This window comes from Bemisia tabaci, chromosome 8 (assembly GCF_918797505.1).
Source record: "Bemisia tabaci chromosome 8, PGI_BMITA_v3".
NCBI classification, from domain to species: domain Eukaryota; kingdom Metazoa; phylum Arthropoda; class Insecta; order Hemiptera; family Aleyrodidae; genus Bemisia; species Bemisia tabaci.
Genome location: NC_092800.1, coordinates 41,600,722 through 41,622,575, shown reverse-complemented (window position 1 = coordinate 41,622,575; position 21,854 = coordinate 41,600,722). Strand labels below are relative to the sequence as shown.

At 39.6% G+C, this 21,854-nt stretch overlaps 1 protein-coding gene and 1 long non-coding RNA gene across 2 annotated transcripts; both read right to left on the bottom strand.

Moving 5' to 3' along the window:
* Nucleotides 1–6,654: 6,654 nt before the first annotated feature.
* Nucleotides 6,655–17,269, bottom strand: LOC140225191 (uncharacterized). Its single transcript, XR_011900325.1, has 3 exons — nucleotides 17,141–17,269; nucleotides 12,614–12,833; nucleotides 6,655–7,256 (listed from the first exon to the last, which is right to left on the bottom strand). It is a non-coding gene; the product is annotated as an uncharacterized lncRNA (long non-coding RNA).
* On the bottom strand, nucleotides 12,843–16,769 carry LOC140225259 (uncharacterized). Its single transcript, XM_072303517.1, has 2 exons — nucleotides 16,720–16,769; nucleotides 12,843–16,297 (listed from the first exon to the last, which is right to left on the bottom strand). The coding sequence occupies exons 1-2, from the start codon at nucleotides 16,767–16,769 to the stop codon at nucleotides 15,625–15,627; spliced, it is 723 nt and encodes a 240-aa protein (XP_072159618.1). The 3' UTR covers nucleotides 12,843–15,624.
* Nucleotides 17,270–21,854: the final 4,585 nt, after the last annotated feature.

Genomic DNA, 21,854 nt, shown 5'->3' with positions numbered 1-21,854 from the left:
GATCAGAATGATAAACATTATCTCCGTCGTATTATTTTGCCCCAATAAAAGAAAAGTGTTAAGAACAGAACATATCGGGCAGCAATCTCACATCTTGTAGCTAACTGGCTGATCAATGGGAGATTAGAGTCAGATCCTATGTAGTTGAAGGCATTCGAAATTGTTTCCTAAATCCCGATGCTCGGCGAAACTTCCTGAGCCTAGAAACAGTCAAAAACTCACCGAAGACAAGTGTTTTTGACCAATTTCTGCCAGGCGTTTACTGCGAATAGCGCCAAGCAGCGAACTCGTGAAGCTTTTTGACTGGAAAATCGCATGTAGCGGGTCATTTTCAAGCGGGTTTGCTTGGTTTCGGCCCGATTGGCGAACTTTTGATTTTGACCCTAAAGATAATCCATGTTGATTTGTCTCGATTTTGGTCGTGGAAAGAAATTTCGAGATTACAATCGGATCCTATGTAGTTGAAGTCGCTAGATCAATTGAACATGGTCTGGAGGCTCAACGAATCTTCTTGAGCCAAGGAAACTTCAAAAAATCACAGAAAACGGGTGTTTTTTTACAGTTTCTGCGCCCAATATTAACAGGTATATTGTATTTTGCAAGATGCAGTATATGATGTTATAATCCACCGCCTTGAGGCATACGATAATTGCATTTACGTCGTGGCCGTATTGCTCAGTCGGTAGTGAATGAAATGCGCACTGGTTGCTTCACGTGCGTAAGATGGATAGGACCAAAGTGGGAGGGAAAATTATATTCACAACCGAGATGGGTGACACAATAAATCGTGTCTTTCAATAGTCCTGAGCTCAGGTTCATTTATTGGTGGTATCCAATTACCTGTAATCATATCAGATTAAATGACCTCCAGGCAGATAAAATAATGGACCAGTAGATAAGGTACGAATTTCAGCATTCCGATACATGTTTCTTAACCAAAATTTTACGTAAAACACGATGCACACAACGAAAATTACCGAAATTAACTCCTTACGAAGATATTTAATGATTCTTAATGCGTGAATTCAAACCACCCGCTCATGAAAACACAATGCTCTACGTGATTCACATCGCGCGCTAAACGTTATCATGACAGTCTCTGCGATATAAAAATCTGGCAACCTTAATCTTGACGCTTTGGCTCAGTTATAGCAAATTACTAATAGTATGAACAACACATGATGGGAAATGAACATTGCTCGATTGAGAAGCTTGCTGAAACCGTTGTAGTGGGCGATTTGACTCACGTAGAGTTTTGAGTTTCTTGTGAGCGGGCAGTTCAAATTCCTCGTAACCAATGTGAAATAAAAACGTTAATATCTTCGTTAGGAGTTGGTTTCCGTAGTTTTCGTTGTGTGATCGTTTTCCACGTGAAATTCTGGTTAAGAAACATGTATCAGATCGCTTAAATTCGTACCTTGTCTAGTGGTCCATTGTATGATACGGTGTGGTGTCTCAGCGCAACATTATCGTAATGCACAAGTGAGCGAACTCAGTTATCCTTCAATTCAGAAGTTATGCAATTTGCGTCACCGAGGAGTTGATTTAGTCGTATTTAGATCTTTTTACCACACGACATGCGATCGTCATCCGAGAAATATAAATACAAAATGGACCACCAGACAAGGTGCGAATTTAAGCAATCTGATACATGTTTCTTAACCAGAATTTCACGTAGAACACGATTTTTACAACGAAAATTACTGAAACCAACTCCTAACGAAGAGATTAACGTTTATATTTCACATTGGTTACGAGTAATTTAAACTGCCCGCTGACAAGAAACTCAAAGCTCTACGCGAGTCAAATCGCGCACTACAACAAATTCAGCAAGCTTCTCAATCGAGCAATGTTCATTTCCCGCCATGTGTTGTTCAAACCATGAGCAATCGCTATAGCTGAGCTAAAGCGTCAAGATTGAGGTTGCCAGATTTTTATATCGCAGAGACTGCCATGATAACGTTTAGCGCGCGATGTGAATTACGTAGAGCATTGAGTTTTCACGAGCGGGTGGTTTCATCAAGCAATTCACGCATCAAGAATCTTTAAATATCTTCGTAAGGAGTTAATTTCAGTTATTTCTGTTGTGCTCATCGTGTTCAACGTGAAATTTTAGTTACGAGACATGTATCGGAATGCTGAAATTCGTACCTTGTCTAGTGGTCCATTGAAGGCATTTCACAAGTACTGACAAGAAGAAAAAGTGTGAGATAATAATGTTATACCTCAACAGCGGAGTCCACTAAAGTCGGTTTTTTGTCAGGTCTTCAATACTTTAAGATCTCTAACAACTTGAATGCCGGTTATGGGACATTTCGTCAACGATTTTTTGTCCGCGCACCTGTTTTTTTCCAGTAATTTACGTCCACGCGTTTTTTTCGGCACGAGAGTTTTGATCCACGTGCCAGTTGAGACCCAAGTTAATTGGCCCAGATGTAAATACAAACGACCATTGCTCACGACGTGTTTGGATAGAAATGTATAATGTCTTGGAAGAATGAGGGTATGCTTGTTTTTTGTTTTGTCTGTTCGGTCCAACGGAGAATAATATATAGTTGAGAGTTTTGGTAAAAATGGGGGAGCGTCAATTCCATGAGACAAAATTCACTAAAACTCTCTACACCTCTTTGGTGTAACAGGACTTAATTATCTTTCAAGAAATTCCCACCTTGTTATACCTGAACCGGATAAACCTCTTTATTTGCCTCAGCTAAAGGCTCTTAGATTTTTCCTGTGTACGATAAGTATCTTGATTTATTTTGCGAGGAAAGATCTGTACTTTTAAAGGATACCTGTCATTCTTAATACGTTCAATTTCGTATAATAATGTGCAACACCTCTGTTGTGAAATAGTTGCTTCAGGCGCCGCCGCACGGCGGGCGGGCGGCCAGCGCGAAACGCGCATTGGCGCCTACAAACCTAAGTGGATACTTCAAGCATTGTGCAATGCGTGAAGTATCCACTTAGGTTTGTAGGCGCCAGAATTCAAAATAGCGGCGCCCTGAGCACCAGCCAATTTTCCTGACGTTATTACGGGCATTTTCGGACTTTTACATCACCTAGGAATCGAAAAAAATTGGTTTAGTTCGCAGGACAGAACCCATGTTGAGCGGTGTAATTAACTTTCAATCGCAGAGGCAAAGGAGTAAAAGCAAGAACTGCAGGTGATGTTTTTCTCTTGATGAACGTTTGCATTCGATGGTGAAGTTGTGAAAACGCTTATCTCGGGGTTGGAGTTTATTTCAAAAGCTAGTTACCCTTTATTTCATTTTTTAAAAGGAGACCGAACCAAAATCATGGCTTAAAATTTTCTCAGAATAATCTTTACAAGGTGAAGTAAAATCTCCCAACGTTTCAAGAAATGATGTTTAGTGGTTTTCCACGTGATGAATAAAATAAGACAGGAGGGAATCAAGAACGCTGCAAACCGATAAACGCATTCCTTCAGTATTACCACCCATATGCTTTGAACAATAATTTCATTAGGAAAAGAAGCAGAGGAATGACTGCAGGTGAACGGATTTCTGCCATTATGCGTTCTTTTAAATAACCATAGACGAGGAGAGGGGCTTGGGAAAAAGGTGCATAAATATGCGGTTTTTGCTATTTCAGGAAATACGTGTTTAAAGTTTCAAAATTATATGAAGCCTATCGTCAGAAAAGGAGTTTGAACTCACTTTTTGATGCTTTAAAGTGGGATTTTAGTGGTGCATTCTTCAAAGAATATAGTTTCAAACTAGATTTAGTTGTGGTCATGAATATCTCAATTTTTTTCTAAAAATGCATGATGTGACGAAATTAACATAATTTGAGGAGCTTGGAGGACAAGGAACATACAGAAAATTATGGCTTTTTCGAAAAATACAGGGTATTTCAAAAGGCATACCCCCCTCTCTATTTTTTGCATGGTTCAAAAGTCAGATTGAGTGCTGCTTAAATGAAGAGTGCTTTCCAAAAAATCGAGCCAAAGTGAAATGACGGTTAAGTCCCTCCTGGACCTGGAAATTGCAGAAGCTTCAATAGGACTTGATGATGATCCTCTCAAGTTCTGGCGCGAAAGTAAGTCTAAGTACCCCCTACTTAGACCAGTTGCAAACAAATATTTGGGATTCCTACGTCGCAAGTTGCTTGCGCACTTACGTCAACATTCTGCTGGAACTAATAATGTTGTTCCTGAAAAAAGAAGACGATTGACACCCTTACACGTGGAACAATTAGTTTTCTTGCAAGAAACTTTGTAAGATAGGAGCTTATGATGTTTTAAAATTGGTGAGTTGCACTTGTCCATGTAGAGTTTTAGTGATTGATTCTTGTCTGATTAGGAGTTACTGCGTTTGATGTTAGAGGAGATATGGCTATGGCCACTATGTGATGCCACTTAGTAACTGAAGAAATTCAAATAATTTACCTCCAGAAAGAATCTTTTTTCAAAAAACCAAAGGATGCATTTTTAAACCCACAAAATTTAATGATTATTAATCATGATTAATGAAGCTACCCCATAAATGAATTTAGTACTGTAAATAGTTAAATTAGAATGCAAATTGTAAACGTTAACTACTTAATCGAAACAATTTCCGTTGCCTATTTTGAATCCGCTGTGCTTCCAAAACAGGGTTGTGATTTTGAAAATTGATTCTCATTTGTTTTTGTTATTTTGATTTTTGAATAGTATGTAACTCCAATTTTTTCACAATTTGTTTTGTTTTCTTTCTGATTATCTTCTTCTACATGGTTTAAACTTTTCCTTTTCTTTATTTTCATTTAAAAATCTGATACCTTTTATGGTCTTTCGGGTTGTTCCTGAAATCTTCCTCCGATCAGCCACCCGTTTTGGCATCAAACTTTTTCACACTTTGTTATTTACGACTTATTCTGAGTCCTTAATGTGTTCGTATTCTTTAGAACAAAAATATGTAAATTAAGCATACGGGTACGATCAGTCAAAAAAAGTCCCTTACTGGCTAGCGGCAGATGTGAGTCATTCTGTCAATACAGTGTGTAGTGCAACTGGTGGCCAAGTTTGTTAAGCATCCAGGGACTTACCTTTACCTGGTTGTACTTCGTTACTTGTCGAAGTTATTGTTACTAACTATGCCGAATTCCGTACTTGGGTGGTTTTTTCTTACTTGATATTTCGTTTACAAGTTTGTTTTTCTTAAAGGAAATTTTTCTTCGTTCCTTCCGGAAGTTTTTTCCTGCTGTTTTTAATTTTTTAAGTTTTATTAGCACATTTGTCTTATTCGCTTTAATACATTGTAGAATTATTTTCTGTCCTCTCAGACGTTCTGCGTTCTTTTACATAAGACTGCGTTCCTACCGTATCATTTAGTTGCTCAAGCTGTATGAACATTTGTAACCAATGTTCATCAACATTTGTAACCAATGTTCATCAACATTTGTAACCAATGTTCATCAACATTTGTAACCAATGTTCATCAACATTTGTAACAAATGTTCATCTAAATGGATCTTATGAGACTTTGTTACTGTGTGTTCTTGAATAAAAATAATAACAATTTTTGGCAAGTTTAAATCCACGGTTTTCAAATTTTATTTACCACAATTTTGAAGGTATTGTTATGTTTTCAATTAAAATAGATAGAAAAAAAAATTAAAAAGAATATAAAAACTAAATACAGTCTTTATTTTCATCATTCCGTGATAATTAAATCAATTAAACCTATGACAAATTTGAAAAAAAATCTTAGATCTGCTGGCATCGATAAAAATATGTTGTAATGTGAGCAACTACATGGTTCCTCACCAGTATGTGTGCTGTTTTAAATGTCCTTTTAGAGCGAAACAGGCAGAGCAGTGACTGCATTTGAACGGTTTTTCAGCGGTATGTGATCGCATGTGTCGTATTTAATTTCCTTTTAAAGCAAAGGCAGCCAAGCAATGGCTGCATCTGAGTGGTTTCTCATCGGTATGTGTTCGCATGTGCCGTTTTAAAGTTCCTTTCTGGGCGAAAACAAGCCGAGCAATGGCTGCATCTGAATGGTTTCTCACCAGTATGTGTTCGCATGTGTTGTTTTAAATCACCTTTTCCAGCGAAAGAAGCCGAGCAATGGCTGCAAGTGAATGGTTTCTCACCGGTATGTGTTCGCATGTGCCGTTTTAAAGTTCCTTTTCCAGCGAAACAAGCCGAGCAATGGCTGCAAGTGAACGGTTTTCTCACCGGTATGTGTTCGCATGTGGCGTTTTAAATGTTGTTTGTGAGAAAAACGGGCCGAGCACTGGCTGCAAGCAAATGGTTTCTCACCGGTATGTGTTTGCATGTGTTGTATTAAATTCCTTTTTTAGCGAAACAAGCCGAGCAATGGCTGCAAGTGAATGGTTTCTCACCGGTATGTGTTCGCATGTGCGTTGTTTAAAGTTCCTTTTCCGAGCGAAACAAGACCGAGCAATGGCTGCAAGTGAATGGTTTTTCACCGGTATGTGTTCGCATGTGGCGTTTTAAATGTCGTTTGTGAGGAAAAAGGCCGAGCAATGGCTGCAAGCAAATGGTTTCTCACCGGTATGTGTTTGCATGTGTTGTATTAAACTTCCTTTTTAGCGAAACAGCCGAGCAATGGCTGCAAGCAAATGGTTTCTCACCGGTATGTGTTGCATGTGTTTTAAATTTCTTTAGTAAGCAAACCGAGCATGGCTGCAAGTAAATGGTTTCTCACCGGTATGCGTTCGCATGTGCCGTTTTAAAGTTCCTTTTCCAGCGAAACAAGCCGAGCACTGGCTGCAAGTAAATGGTTTACTTGTCGTGGTTGGAATATGATTTTGAATCTCATTTTTAAAATCTTGTTCGCTATCTTGCTCTACGTATGTGCATTCAAAGTTGTCAGTCTGAAGAGGGTCTTCGGTTTTAATCTCAATACTGGTATGTAACTCGTCGTTCCAATTTCCATTTTCATTTTCTCCTTCCGATTTTATCCTGATGGAAAGACCGATGAGAGAATTGGAGGAACTCGAAGCTCTGTTGAGGTGTTCAACAAACTGTTTTTCTTCACTTGGAGAAGTTTCAATTTCATTTTTCACATGGCAAGGTGTATGAGAGGCAAATGCCGTGTCAAATACAGATTCTGCTTCCGGTTCAGTTAACTCACACTTTTTGAATATAGTGTTACCAACCTCTGGGATAATGTCCTGTGGATCCTTCACGTTAGTTCCGCCTGCAGAAACCTCTGAGATTCTGTCTTCAGGAGCGCTAAGTCCTCCTTCGGATGTGCATTTGAATTCGGATGTATCCATGTAGAATCCTGAACAGAAGAAGTTTCGAATGTTGTGAGCAAACTTTGGGAAATATTTAGGGGTACCACATGGTGTGGAAGAAAAATAAAAAATTCAGGCCGGCTAGGTTGGCAGCGCGGTCAGCAAGTCTGACTGTAGGTCAATAGGTCCCGGGTTCGAATCCTGGTGGTGGCGACAAACTTTCATAGAACTAACGGGTGGATCTGCAAAAACGGATTCCACTCGACCTTAATCTCTGAAAATTTGAAGGCCGGGAGCAAGATGTCTACAAACCCCAATCCGACGCTCATTCAAAGTTGCAGAATCCTCATATAGATAAAAAACCCCAAATAACTTTGAAAAAAATAAAAATAATATTAATAAAAAAAAAGGGTAACTCTAGAAATCTGAGTATCCTGAGCGCTTGATTGCAGAATGGACCACTAAACAAGGCACGAATTCAAGCATTATGATGCAGGTTTCTTCACCAGAATTTCAAGTAGAACACGATTTGCACAACGAAAATTACTGAAACCAACTCCTAACGAAGATATTAACCTTTTCATTTCAAATTGGTTACGCGGATTTTGAACTGCCCGCTCACAAGAAACTCAAAGCTCTACGTGAGTCAAATCGCGCACTACAACGGTTTCAGCAAGCCTCTCAATCGAGCGATGTTCATTTCCTACCATGAGTTGTTCAAACTATAAGCAATTTGCTATAGCTGAACCAAAGCGTCAAGATTAAGGTTCCCAGATTTTTATATCGCAGAGACTGCCATGATAACGTTTAGCGCGCGATGTGAATCACGTAGAGAATTGAGTTTCTATGAGCGGGTGGTTTGATTTCACAGATCAAGAATCATTAACTATCTACGGAAGGAGTTGATTTCGGTAATTTGCGTTGTGCGAATCGTGTTTCACGTGAAATTTTGGTTAAGAAACATGTATCAGAATTCTGAAATTCGTACCTTGTCTAGTGGTTCATTGGGGCATGAAACTTCAAGAGTAGTTGCACACATCCCCCCCCCCCCTCCCGTACAGTTTACAGTACAGTAGTGCATAGGTGCATGTTCTTTTATGTCTCCGTGACAGGGTCCCAAAATGTACCGAAGAAATCCAGGCTGGAATTCGTTCTGGAAAATATGTGTTCCGTTTTTAAAATCCTGAAAAGAATAAATTTCCAATGTCGTTGGCGAGGATAGTAACGAGTTAATGAGTTCTCAAGTATATCATACTCTGTAAGATAAAATCATTGGAGTAACGGGGAATAAACAACGTCGAGGAGCGAAGTGCTTCGAGGCGTCGAACCGCATAGCGATCAGGGGGCATAGCCCCATTGCTCTATTGGACTAGCAAGAGGAGACATACAGAATGTCACGGAATCGGATATCTAGCAATGCATCGAGTGATAGAATTGGAGGTAAGAAGAATCAGAAAAGGCTTCGTCATTATTCAGATTGAAGCAGCGGTTAGCCCAGGCAATAGAGGATAGAATAGGGGTTTACCTTGCAAAATTTAGGTGAAATCAGGTTATGATTGATTCCTATGTAATTTTTTACGCTGAATCCGAATTTTTGGTTTCCCAACAAATTTTCCTTGTGCTAACTCCGGAAAATCGGAAAAACCGCGAAAAATCACGTTTTTCCGCGGTTTTCCCGAGATATCTCTGTTCCAGTGCGATATATCGAGAAAATAGTTATTTCCAAAAATAAAGCTGATAAAATTTCCTATAAAAATGATCTGAACGTTTTTTTCATACGTCCATTAGGTAGAGTGCTGGAGCCGTGGAAAGCTCTAAAAATTCGTAAAATCGCGATTTTCCACGGTTTTTCGCCATTTGAGTGCAATAAATTTGTTCTTTCGCAAAATTTCAGGATAGTCTTACCTTAAAAATTAATGCTGCTTACTTTTAAGACAAAAATGATGCCAATTTTTTCATTATAGGTCCATTGGGAGCGGTTTTAAAAGCCGTGAAAAGCTCGAAAATCGCGATTTTCCAGCATATTTTCGTAACAAATCCGTTCCTGTACAAAAAACTCATTTAAAGTGACTTCAAAATTCAATCTTATAAAATTGTCAACATACATACGTAGAATTTGCTCCCATGGCGCGCCCTGGTGCTCTGCGACATCCAAACGCCAGGTGTGCTTATCTACGTAAAGGTTAGTAGACAACGAACGACGTAATAAAATAGTGCAATTTTCAACCTACTTAAATGATGTTGAAATTTCCTTGTATATCTAAAGAAACAACGGATATGGATGGATGGAATGATGTTGTAATAGTGCAATCCTGCATTATTTACGCTTTCGACAAATCCATATTGTAAATAATGCAAAAAGTTAAAATTTAAAGAATGTACTACTACAATTTCTGGAATGATTTTTCTAGATTTGCGGCATATTTTCGTTACACATCCGTTCTTGGGCCAAAAACTCAGCTAATGGAGACTTCAAGATTTAATCTTATAAAATTTTCAACACATAATATGACGTGAAAAGCTTTTAGCATGGGTCAAAAAGTGCCGCATAGAGAATTATGGGTAGCTGGGAGAATTATGCGAAAAATTGTGATTTTCCACTTTTAAGCCGCGAATTAATCATCTTGTGTAAAAATATGGGGCTAAAAATATACCTCAAAAATTTAAAATTCAATGTGATGATGTTTTCGGTGGATTAAATTGCACAATTATGTGTCGAAATTTTAATGGTACATGTGAGAATGCACTCGATGAGGACTTATCCGTGGAACTTGTCGTAGATGATCCTGATGATTTATGGAATATACTCCTGAATCGTTCACAGAAAGAACAGCGGACGACCGAAGAGATGAAAGAAGTTCGGAGACGTTTGCAGGTATTAATTTCACTCAATTTTTTATTTTTATTTGAATTGATAGAAATGGCCAGTGATGCTAAAAAAAATGTACTCATTGACTTCATATACCGCAGAAATTCAAATCACGGTTTCTTCCACTTCGGTTTTATCAGTGATGTAAATGAAGCGACTCTAGGTAATTGAGAAAACGAGAATGAGAGTAATCACAGCACGCGCCCGTGAACTACTCATAATTTTGGGAGGCTTGTACTATGGATGTAGAATTTTAAATCATCATTTTAAATTAATATCCTTGATTTCAGCAATCATGACATTACTCTATTAATTGCACAAGTGTCACATTATTTCCAAATAATTGTAGCGTCATTATGAACCAACCATCAATGGATAAATACTCATCGACAACAAAAATAAGATCCTGAAATGCCAAGGAAGCGAAAAATCGCGATTGTATCTGCGAACCGTATCAATGCAGGTTGCTTTTATCATTGTTCTCCTCTCAGATTAATACCAAAAGATTTTCCTAGGCATACGTTTCTCTTATTCTAGTAAACGATGTTGCAAAAGCTCAAACGAGCAATTCAAATTCAGATAAATCCATACCAGAAGTTCCTGTTCTCCGATTTAGACGATGTCGTGCTGAAGTCGTAAAATACTGCAAAAATGGCAATGACGACAACGCAGGTGAGAATTTTCCCATCAATTTTACAATAGATTTTCCATGAGTTGATTAAGCAGAGAAAATTTACATTATAGTAGGCACAAATTAACATTCTCAAATAGCAGAAAAGAAAGAAAAAAACACCGATAACACCTATAACAATTCAACAATTACGTTCCTCTTGCCATTTTAAACCATGACCCAATTTTATAACTTAGTAGCTCTTTCACCGATAGAAAATATGTTAGGTTATGCCATTATACCCGTGCTTCTCAGTTCTCATTATGATTTCAGATCCTCAGGACATTCAGTCAGCAGAGTGCCTGACCATGCATCTGAATTATACTTCTTGACATTGAACATATTTACTATCATAGTTCTTATCTAATTATTACGATACTATTATAGTTGTTTTCGCATAATTGAAAACTTGTATCAATACATTCTTTAAATTTCAACTTTTTGCATTATTTACGCTTTCGACAAATCCATATCCGTTGTTTCTTCAGATATACAAGGAAATTTCAACATCATTTAAGTAGGTTGAAAATTGCACTATTTTATTACGTCGTTCGTTGTCTACTAACCTTTACGTAGATAAGCACACCTGGCGTTTGGATGTCGCAGAGCACCAGGGCGCGCCATGGGAGCAAATTCTACGTATGTATGTTGACAATTTTATAAGATTGAATTTTGAAGTCACTTTAAATGAGTTTTTTGTACAGGAACGGATTTGTTACGAAAATATGCTGGAAAATCGCGATTTTCGAGCTTTTCACGGCTTTAAAACCGCTCCCAATGGACCTATAATGAAAAAATTGGCATCATTTTTGTCTTAAAAGTAAGCAGCATTAATTTTTAAGGTAAGACTATCCTGAAATTTTGCGAAAGAACAAATTTATTGCACTCAAATGGCGAAAAAACCGTGGAAAATCGCGATTTTACGAATTTTTAGAGCTTTCCACGGCTCCAGCACTCTACCTAATGGACGTATGAAAAAAACGTTCAGATCATTTTTATAGGAAATTTTATCAGCTTTATTTTTGGAAATAACTATTTTCTCGATATATCGCACTGGAACAGAGATATCTCGGGAAAACCGCGGAAAAACGTGATTTTTCGCGGTTTTTCCGATTTTCCGGAGTTAGCACAAGGAAAATTTGTTGGGAAACCAAAAATTCGGATTCAGCGTAAAAAATTACATAGGAATCAATCATAACCTGATTTCACCTAAATTTTGCAAGGTAAAATCCTTTATTGCCTGGACAAGGAGAAACGCCGTTTGCGCCCTTAAAAATTGCCAAATTTCCTTCGATAAAATACAAATTTTCAAGGAAATCCGTACATACTACTCTTGGAATTTTTCAGGGAATTTTATGCGCGATTCAGATCAAAAATCGCCGTACCTCGATTTTAAATTGTATAGGTATTTTTCTCTCACGCAAACAGCGCTATTACATGAAAACCCAATTACCACAAGTCTTCATTTTTCATTTTGTGCTCCTGATAATACGCCGGAGTCGAGCCGAAAATAAAGGATGAAGATTCGTTGGTTTTCTTGTAAAGCGTTACTTTCCAGCAAAAATTGAAAAAGTTTTAAACAGAGATACGGCGTTATTACTTTCGACGTGGAAAACCTAGGGGTCTGCCTCCTCAAATGTAAACATTGACCGGTGCCCGGAGTGCCATTGTTTACAAGTTCCCAGCGACTAACGAACCAGGGCAATGGACCACTAGACAAGGTACGAATTTAAGCGATCTGATACATGTTTCTTAACCAGAATTTCATGTAGAACACGATTCACACAACAAAAATTACTGAAACCAACTCCTAACGAAGATATTAACGTTTTTATTTCACATTGGTTACGAGGAATTTGAATAACCTAGAAGTTAGGTGATGCTGCCTTAACTTCAGATGTCATCTTGTGATCTCGTAGTGGTGAGGTGACATGAACTATTACACGCCTGGTCAGTATAGTTTGCTGGTGAAAGTTAATTTCACAAGCACGCCCAATCTAATGCAATTTTCTCGAAATTCCTCAATTATCCCGCTTCTTATGTCCTGAGTTGGGAACATGTTACTTGCTAGGTGCATAGGAATGACTAGAAAAATGATCGTATAATTATTAGAGGAAATATTACAACTAAAAGAGGCGACGCTGAGTAGTAGGCAACTACTGCCTGAAGAGCCCGTCTTAAAGAGGAAGAAGTGGTTCCAAAAAGTTGCTTTGAGCGGGAACATGTCATACATTGTAACAATCAATTTCTTTAAACACTTTATTAGTAGTGTACGTGCTTGACAAATATTTTTACAGGAAATTAAAAAGCATACAGAAATGATAGCAAAGAGAAAATGTCAAAAAGAGGAACAGCTAAAGCGTTATTCGAATGTCCAGAGCTTTGCAAGAATTATCCAAACGACAGAGTCTAAAAAATTCAAGGGGAAAAATTTCGGATCAATTATAATCTTTTTCCTGAATTTAATTCGTTAAAGTAGGCTCTAAGCGATTAGGATTCGAGAGGACGCTTATTAATAACACACTAAGGCCTCGTTATTGACAAATATCAAAGAAATGATTATCAATTAACACTCTTTGAAACTAAAGGGTTGGTTGTTGAAATTCATAGACAAAAGGATAGTAGACAAAGAAGACGAAGCATCGCGCCAGTTTTTCTTTATCTATCGCTTTGTCCATTGATCTCAAGAAACAGACCGCTGTGTTTCTCCGAGGAAATTCGACGTTCAAATTATTTCGAGACGAAGACGTTGAAATTTAGCCGCAGCCACCGATCCTCTTTTCTGTGAAGCAAAGATCTTATTACGGTGGGATGAATTTCATAACTAGCATAAAGTCCAGTCTTTTAGATTCACTGTTCAAACGGTACTAGCCGAGGAGGGTATGGATTCGATCGACATGAATCGATCGAAAAATGAAAACGTGAATCGATCGACACTCATTCGATCGACAAATTATTAAAAGAACGGTGTCGATTCGATCGACATGAATAAATCGAAAAAGGAAAACGTGAATGGATCGCCGTGAATGGATCGACACCGATTCGATCAACTCACGAGTTTGTCGATCGACTTAATGGTTTGTCGATCGACTCATGGATTTGTCGATCCACATACGGGTTTGTTGATCCATTCACGGGTTTGTCGATTGATTCAAGGTTGTCGATCGAATCGGTGTCGATCGATTCATGTCGATCGATTCACGTTTTCATTTTTCGATCGATTCATGTCGATGAAATCGACACCGGTTTTTTTACAATTTGTCGATCGAATCGGTGTCGATCGACTCATGTCAATCGATTCATTTCGATCGAATTGACAACGGTTTTTTAACAAGTTGTCGATCGAATCGGTGTCGATCGACTCATGTCAATCGATTCATGTCGATCGAATTGACAACGGTTTTTTAACAAGTTGTCGATCGATTCATGTCGACCGATTCACGTTTTCATTTTTCGATCGAATCCATACCTTCCCTAGCGGAGATCAAGCAGGAAACCAACTGTGGACGCTCTTCAAGAGTCCACAGGGGAAAAACAACTTTGTCTCCACCTTGAATAGAGAATGAGGATGAACCATGATGTCCTTCCGGCAATCGAGTTCTTGCATTTGTCAAAGATTTGCGATTCAAGCACTTCTTCATACGACCAATTTCTCTGGAAACATGATGGTGCCACTAATTTTCTCTCAAGCTCGAAAAATGCTGTCAAAGATCCGACCGTGATGGAGGGGATATCCTACGCTACTTAGAGAGTCCACATACAGTCGGAGGGTAGCTACTTTGTTTGAGGACTTCGAAGTTGAAAACAGGGGCACCCAGCTAATGATTTTCTCCCGATCTGTGCATGACGAGTTTGACTATGAGATATAAAGGTGGACTCTCAAAGTATAGCGTAGGATATGTCCTCTATGACCGCCGGAACTAAGAAAGCATTTTTCGAGATCAAGCTCATTTTCCTCTCAGAAAATTAGTGGCACCATCGTGTTTCTAGCGAAATTTTGTAGTAAACTGCGGACATTAACCGCATATTCCTGACAAATGCAAGAACTCCAGTCTCATTCATTTGCAGGAGACTCAATTTTTGAAGAGTGTAACTACCAAATAAGGTAGGAGTGGATTCATTTTTACCCCCCCCCCCCCCTTCCAGAGTAAGTACTAACATATTCAGCACAGCGCTGCCTTCCGATGAAGTCCTCATCGAGGGTGTCTAATTTACAATAGAAACAGGAAAAAATTACCACGAAATGTTTTCCAGCCCGTATGAGTTTACAAGTGAATCATTAAATGCCTTTTGTGAGGGCGGACGACTTGTAATGACCTTGAGTGAGGGATTTGTCCCTAAAAAGCGTTTTCACATCTTACTTCAGATGAGTTTTATAAAGAAAAGGTGCATGGAATTAACAACAGCCACACGGTCGCTCGACAATAAGTGTCTTTAATCATATGTTAAGTCAAAGACCAGTTACAATAAAGGGAACGAATCAAAAACTGCAGCAGAAAAGTTTCTCACCGCTATGCGTTCAGACAGGAAACTTTAAACGACTCCTGTGATAAAAATAGGCAGAAAAATACGTACACCTGTTCAGTTTCAGAATCACATGTGTTCATATGTATTATATAAAATTACCTTTTTGAGCAAAGAAAGCCGAGCAACGGCTGTAACTAAAAAAATTGTTACTCGTACTTAGTATGTGTTAAATTATATTTCCTATTTCAGCGAATAACACACTCAGCAATGGCTGGAACAAAACAATTTCTAACCAGAATGTGCTCACATGCCGAGTTATATATTATTTTTGAGAAAAACCGGCCGAGCAATCAATACAAGTAAATGGTCTCTCACCGGAGTTTGTTCAGATGAGTCGTTTTAAACTACCTCACTCAGGAAAACGTGCAGGGCGATAGCTACAAGTAATTGATGGTTCTTCAACAGGGTGTGTTCGCATGTGTCGTATTAAACTTCCTTTTCGAGTGAAGCAGACCGAGCAATGGCTGCAAGTAAATGGTTTCTCACCGGTATGTGTTCGCATGTGTTGTTTTAAATCTCCTTTTCCAGCGAAACAAGCCGAGCACTGGCTGCAAGTAAATGGTTTCTCACCGGTATGGGTTCGCACGTGCCGTTGTAAAGTTCTTTTTAGAGGGAAACAAGCCGAGCAATGGCTGCAAGTGAATGGTTTTTCACCGGTATGTGTTCGCATGTGGCGTTTTAAATATTGTTTCTGAGCAAAACGGGCCGAGCACTGGCTGCAAGCAAATGGTTTCTCACCTGTATGTTTTCGCATGTGGCGTTTTAAATCTTGTTGTTGAGCAAAAGGGGCCGAGCACTGGCTGCAAGTAAATGGTTTCTCACCGGTATGAGTTCGCATGTGCCGTTTTAAAGTTCCTTTTTCAGTGAAGCAGACCGAGCAATGGCTGCATCTGAATGGTTTCTCACCGGTATGTGTTCGCATGTGTTGTTTTAAATCTCCTTTTCCAGCGAAGCAAGCCGAGCACTGGCTGCAAGTAAATGGTTTCTCACCGGTATGGGTTCGCACGTGCCGTTGTAAAGTTCTTTTTTAGAGGGAAACAAGCCGAGCAATGGCTGCAAGTGAATGGTTTTTCACCGGTATGTGTTCGCATGTGGCGTTTTAAATATTGTTTCTGAGCAAAACGGGCCGAGCACTGGCTGCAAGCAAATGGTTTCTCACCTGTATGTTTTCGCATGTGGCGTTTTAAATCTTGTTGTTGAGCAAAAGGGGCCGAGCACTGGCTGCAAGTAAATGGTTTCTCACCGGTATGAGTTCGCATGTGCCGTTTTAAAGGTCCTTTTTGAGCGAAGCAGACGGAGCAATGGCTGCAAGTGAATGGTTTCTCACCGGTATGTGTTCGCATGTGTTGTATTAAATTTCCTTTTATAGCGAAACAAGCCGAGCAATTTCTGCAAGCAAATGGTTTCTCACCTGTATGTGTTCGCATGTGTGTTTTTAAAGTACCTTCTATCGCAAAACCGGCCGAGCAACGATTGCAACTGAGCGGTTTGCATGGCGTGGTTGGCATATGATTTTGAATCTCATTTTCAAAATCGTGTTCTCTATCTTCCGTTACGTAAGTGAATTCATAGCTGTCAGTCTTAAGAGGGTCTTCGTTTTTAATCTCAATACTGGTATGTAACTGGTCGATCCAATTTTCATTTTCATTGTCTCCTTCCGATTTTATCCTGATGGAATGACCGATGAGAGAATTGGAGGAACACGAGGCGCTATTGAAGTGTTCAACAGACTTTTTTTCTTCACTTGGAGAAGTTCCAATTTCAGTTTTCACATGCCAAGGTGTATGAGAGGCAAATTCCGTGTCAAATGCAGATTCTGCTTCCGGTTCAGTTAACTCACACTTTATGAATATAGTGTTACCAACCTCCGGGATAATGTCCTGTGGATCCTTCACACTTATTCTGCCTATAGAAATCTCTGGGATCCTGTCTTCAGGAGCGCTAAGTCCTCCTTCGGATGTGCATTTGAATTCGGATTGATCCATGTAGAATCCTGAACAGAAAAAATTTCGAATATTGTGAGCAAAATTTGCGAACGAGCGAAATATTTAGGGGTACCGTATGGTATGGAGAAAATAAGAAATTCCGACCGGCCAGGTTAGCCTCGTGGTCAGCGCGTCTGACTGTGGTTGAATAGGTCCCGGATTCGAATCCCGGCGGTGGCGACAAATGTTCTTGCAACTGACAAGTGGATCTGCAGAGACGGATTCCACTCGGCCTTAATCTCTAAAAAGCGAAATGTAAACGGTTGAATTGAATATCTTAAATTTTGATTCTCGAATTTTACCCGAAATTTAGGGACTTGAAAACGCAATGTTGAACTAATTTTGAACTTACCAAGATAATGTTGAGGCAAAGTAAGGTGAAATTGGCTCAAATCGTGGGAAAATAGTATGACCTTTAAACTGGCGAATTTGGGGGTCCAAAACCCCCCTTAAAATTAGTTTGCAGTCATTTCTGTGATTCTTGCACAAAAGTGCTTTCAATTTGGTAAATTTTCCTGCTTTGTTTCTTTCTCTACGATAAAATACGTTTGGGGTCGGGTCGCTCGCGAGGAACAATGGATACTGCCTCGGTCTCCGGACTGAGGTGTGGTGTACGAGGGAGAGAAGGGTAAAATGGTTTCTGTATGTGCAAAAGGATTTCTGTATGAGCCACGGTTAGCACATGGTCTAATAAGTCTCACGGCTCATCAGAGATTGCACACACGGGTCCCTCGCTTCTTTATCAGGGGCTCCAACGGGGCCAAAATGTAGCCAAGGGCTAGGGATCTTCGGAATTAGCTTTTTAATAAAACGGAGGAGTGAAATTCACATTCGAGGATTGCTTAACTGTTCAGCCATCCTCCAATCAGTTCATTTACTTTTCTTATATATGCATGTTTTAAATAAGCGGGGCACGGTATTAAAAGTATTTAAAAAAGCTAAAGAAAGGAGCACGTCAGCTCTGGGAGAAATAGGAAAATACAGACGATGAAGGAAATCAATCGACCTTAGAGATTGATGCATTAGTAACCTTTTTACAAGATCGCAAGAATTCTGAGCGAGCCCGCCCGTCATGCAGATTATTAAAAAATATTGACTCAAATTCAAGAATTAAGTGTGGTTCGCAACGTTGCAATCGAGGTAAATCAGCTCTTTTTCCCGTGAAACCATCGATATTTGAGTTCGTTTTCGGCAGGCGTGACAAAAAACTATTTGACCACGGTTGTAAGAGAGTTGCAGCTTCGCCGGATTGAAGACGCGTCAAATTATAGTAAATTTCTCAGAGAACCTGAGCGTATCTTTCAAAAAATATTGATAGAAAGTAAAGCATTAACTGGGGTTCGCAACGTTGTAATCGAGGTAAGTAAGCTCATTTTCGCGTGGAACCATTGATACTTGAGTTCGTTTACGGTAGGCGTGACATACATCTATTTGACCACGCTGTAAGCAAGTCACAGCTTCGCCAGATTGAAGGCACGTCACACTGCGAAGATGCCTTGACCACCCTGCGGACCCTGGCGGGTGGGACGAACGGTAATATCGCTGCGACACTTAGACGATCATCATTATTTATGACTCCCATCTAATTTTCACCGTATGAAACAAAAATAACTATCCAAATGCTAAAATTCAGAATCAGGGACCGTGGTTTTTTTCGGTAAAAAAAGGAAAATATGACTAAATTTGATATCGCTACGAAATTTCCTGTTATTTCATTTAAAATCGTTTTAAAAAAAATTCATTCAAATTGAAGCATTAAGTGTCGTTCGCAACGTTGCAATCCTCCTTTCCTCGCTCCTTTTATCGTGGAACCATCGATACTTGAGTTCGTTTACGGCAGGCGTGACATACAACTATTTGACCACGGCTGTAAGCATGTTGCAGTTTCGCCGGATTGAAGGCGCGTCAAACTGCGAAGATGTCTTGACCGTCCTGCCAACTCTGGCGGGTGGGATGAAAGCTCAAATCGCTGCGACACTTAGAGAATGCGTCATTATTTATGACTCCCATCTAATTTTCACCTTTAGAAAAAAAAGTAACTGTGCCAATAGCTATGATTTAGAATCAGGGACCATGGTTTTATTTTCGGTAAAAAAAAAAAAAAAGGAAAAAAAGAAAAAAAAAATTAAAATAGGACTGAATATAATTTCGCGAAGAAATTTCCCGTACTTTCAGTTCAAATCGTTCCTAAAATAATAGTACATTTTTCAAAGAATCTGAGCGTATCTTTTAAAAAATATTGATTCATATTGAACCATTAAATGTGGTTTGCAACGTTGCAATCGAGGGAAATAAGCTACTTGTCGCGTGGAACCATCTACATTTGAGTTCGTTTACGGCAGGCCTGACATACAAGTATTTGACCACGGCTGTAAGCCAGTTGCAGCTTCTCCGGATTGAAGGCGCGACAAACTGCGAAGATGTCTTGACCGCCCTGCCAACTCTGGCGGGTGGGACGAACGCTACAACGTCGCAAATGGAGAAACGTCGTCTCTCATTTTGCCCCAAAATATGTATGTATAAAATTGAAGGCATTATGACTGGCCTCTCTCGACTTATATTCGTCTGTAACGATAAACAATGGGACGCGATTGCTACGGCGCCTTGATACAACTATACAACCTCGACGGATGTCCGTATTGCGTTCAAAAATTGAAGGCGTTTTGACTTCCTACGCATAATACCTGTAGTTGATTCGATCGACAAACGCGTTGTTCGGCGGTGACGGGGACTTGACGCAACTATTTAAGCTTGTTGGATGTCCGTATCGGTCCGACTGAAGTGCGAAACCACGTATCTCCATTGCGGTGTTTCAAAATTTCCGTTCTTAATTCATCTCTTCCACGAGAAACAATCCAAATTTACGACTTTAAATTTTGAACCAAATCTTCTGATATCGAATATGAAAAATCATTGAGAATTTAAGTTTTAATGTTGACCAGTTTCTCGAACGAAAAATAAAATTTCTAAGGAAGTCTGCAACGTCGCAAATGGAGAAACGTCGTCTCTCATTTTGCCCAAAAATATGTATGTATAAAATTGAGTGCATTATGACTGGCCTCTCTAACTAACTCTCTTAACTTATATTCGTCTGTAACGATAAATAATGGGACGCGATTGCTACGGCGCTTTGATACAACTATACAACCTCGACGGATGTCCGTATTGCGTTCAAAAAATTGAAGGCGTTTTGACTTCCTACGCATAATACCTGTAGTTGATTCGATCGACAAACGCGTTGGTCGGCGGTGACGGGGACTTGACGCAACTATTTAAGCTTGCAAAGGCGGTATACTGCGTATACGCGCCAAAAGAGAACTTCGAGTAGTCCAGAAATCTGAGTTTTCTGAGCGTTTGATTGTTAAATTGTAATAGAATGAGGCCATATCACTTACGTTTTAGGGCCACATTCTATTATGCTTTCTAGCTCATTCGGGCCGAAAGCCATCAATTTCGCAAGTGCAGGCTCAGGCGGGCATTTGGATGTTTAGAGTATCCATCTCGAAGCGCCGATTTATCTCGCAATCACGTCTTTGACGTCATCGCTCGATCGGCTGCTGCGAGATGTATGCTCTCGAGATTCGCGTCGGATTCATTCGTATCTTCGAGGCAGCGAGTATGGGTAGCACCTAGCCCGTGCATCTAGTGTATACCGTTGTATTTTGTATCGAGATATGGATCAGCTCTACCATTTGACTCCGAGCGTTGGATTATTTCATCCCCCCCATTACAAAATTAGGGCAATAAACTTCAAAAGTAGATGTACCGCCCCCCCCCTTCCCGTGCAGTTTACAGTAGAGTAGTGCACAGCTGCATGTACTTTTATGTCTCCGTGACAGGGTCCGAATATGTACCTGGAAAATCCAGGTTGGGATTCGTTCCGGAAAATATGTGTTCCGTTTTTAGAATCCTGAAAAGCATACATTTCCAATGTCGTTGGCTACAGTATTGACGAGTTAAAGAGTTAAGAAGTACTCTATAAGCTAAAATCATTGGAATAACGAGGAATGCACCACGCCGAAGAGCGAAGCGCTTCGAGGCGTCGAACCGCAAAGTGGTCAGTGGACGTAGCCCAGCAGCTCTATTGGATTGGCAAGAAGACATATGTCACGGAATCGGATGTCTAACAATGCATCGGGTAATATCATTCAGGTAAGAAGCTTCAGAAAAAGGCTCCGCCTTCATTCACAGTGAAACAGCGTCACCGTAAGGAGAGACGCCGTTTGCGTCCTTAAAAATTGCCAAATTTCCTTCGATGAAATACAAATTGTCAAGGAAGTCTGTAGATGCTACTCTTAGAATTTTTCAGGGAATTTTATGCGCGATTCAGATCCGAAAGCGCCGTGACTCGATTTTAAATTTTATATTTTCTTCCACACAAATAGCGCTATTACAAGAAGACCAATGACCACACGGATTCATTTTTTCATTGTGTGGTTCCATATACAGGGTTATCCAGAAGTCCGGGACCCCCCTTATAACTTTTGAACAAAAAATGCTATAGATTTGAAATTTGGGGAATGTTCCTAGGTCAAAGGGAACTTTTTTTTGGCGTACCCAAAATTTTGAAGGGGGCCCCCCTGAGGGGGGGCGG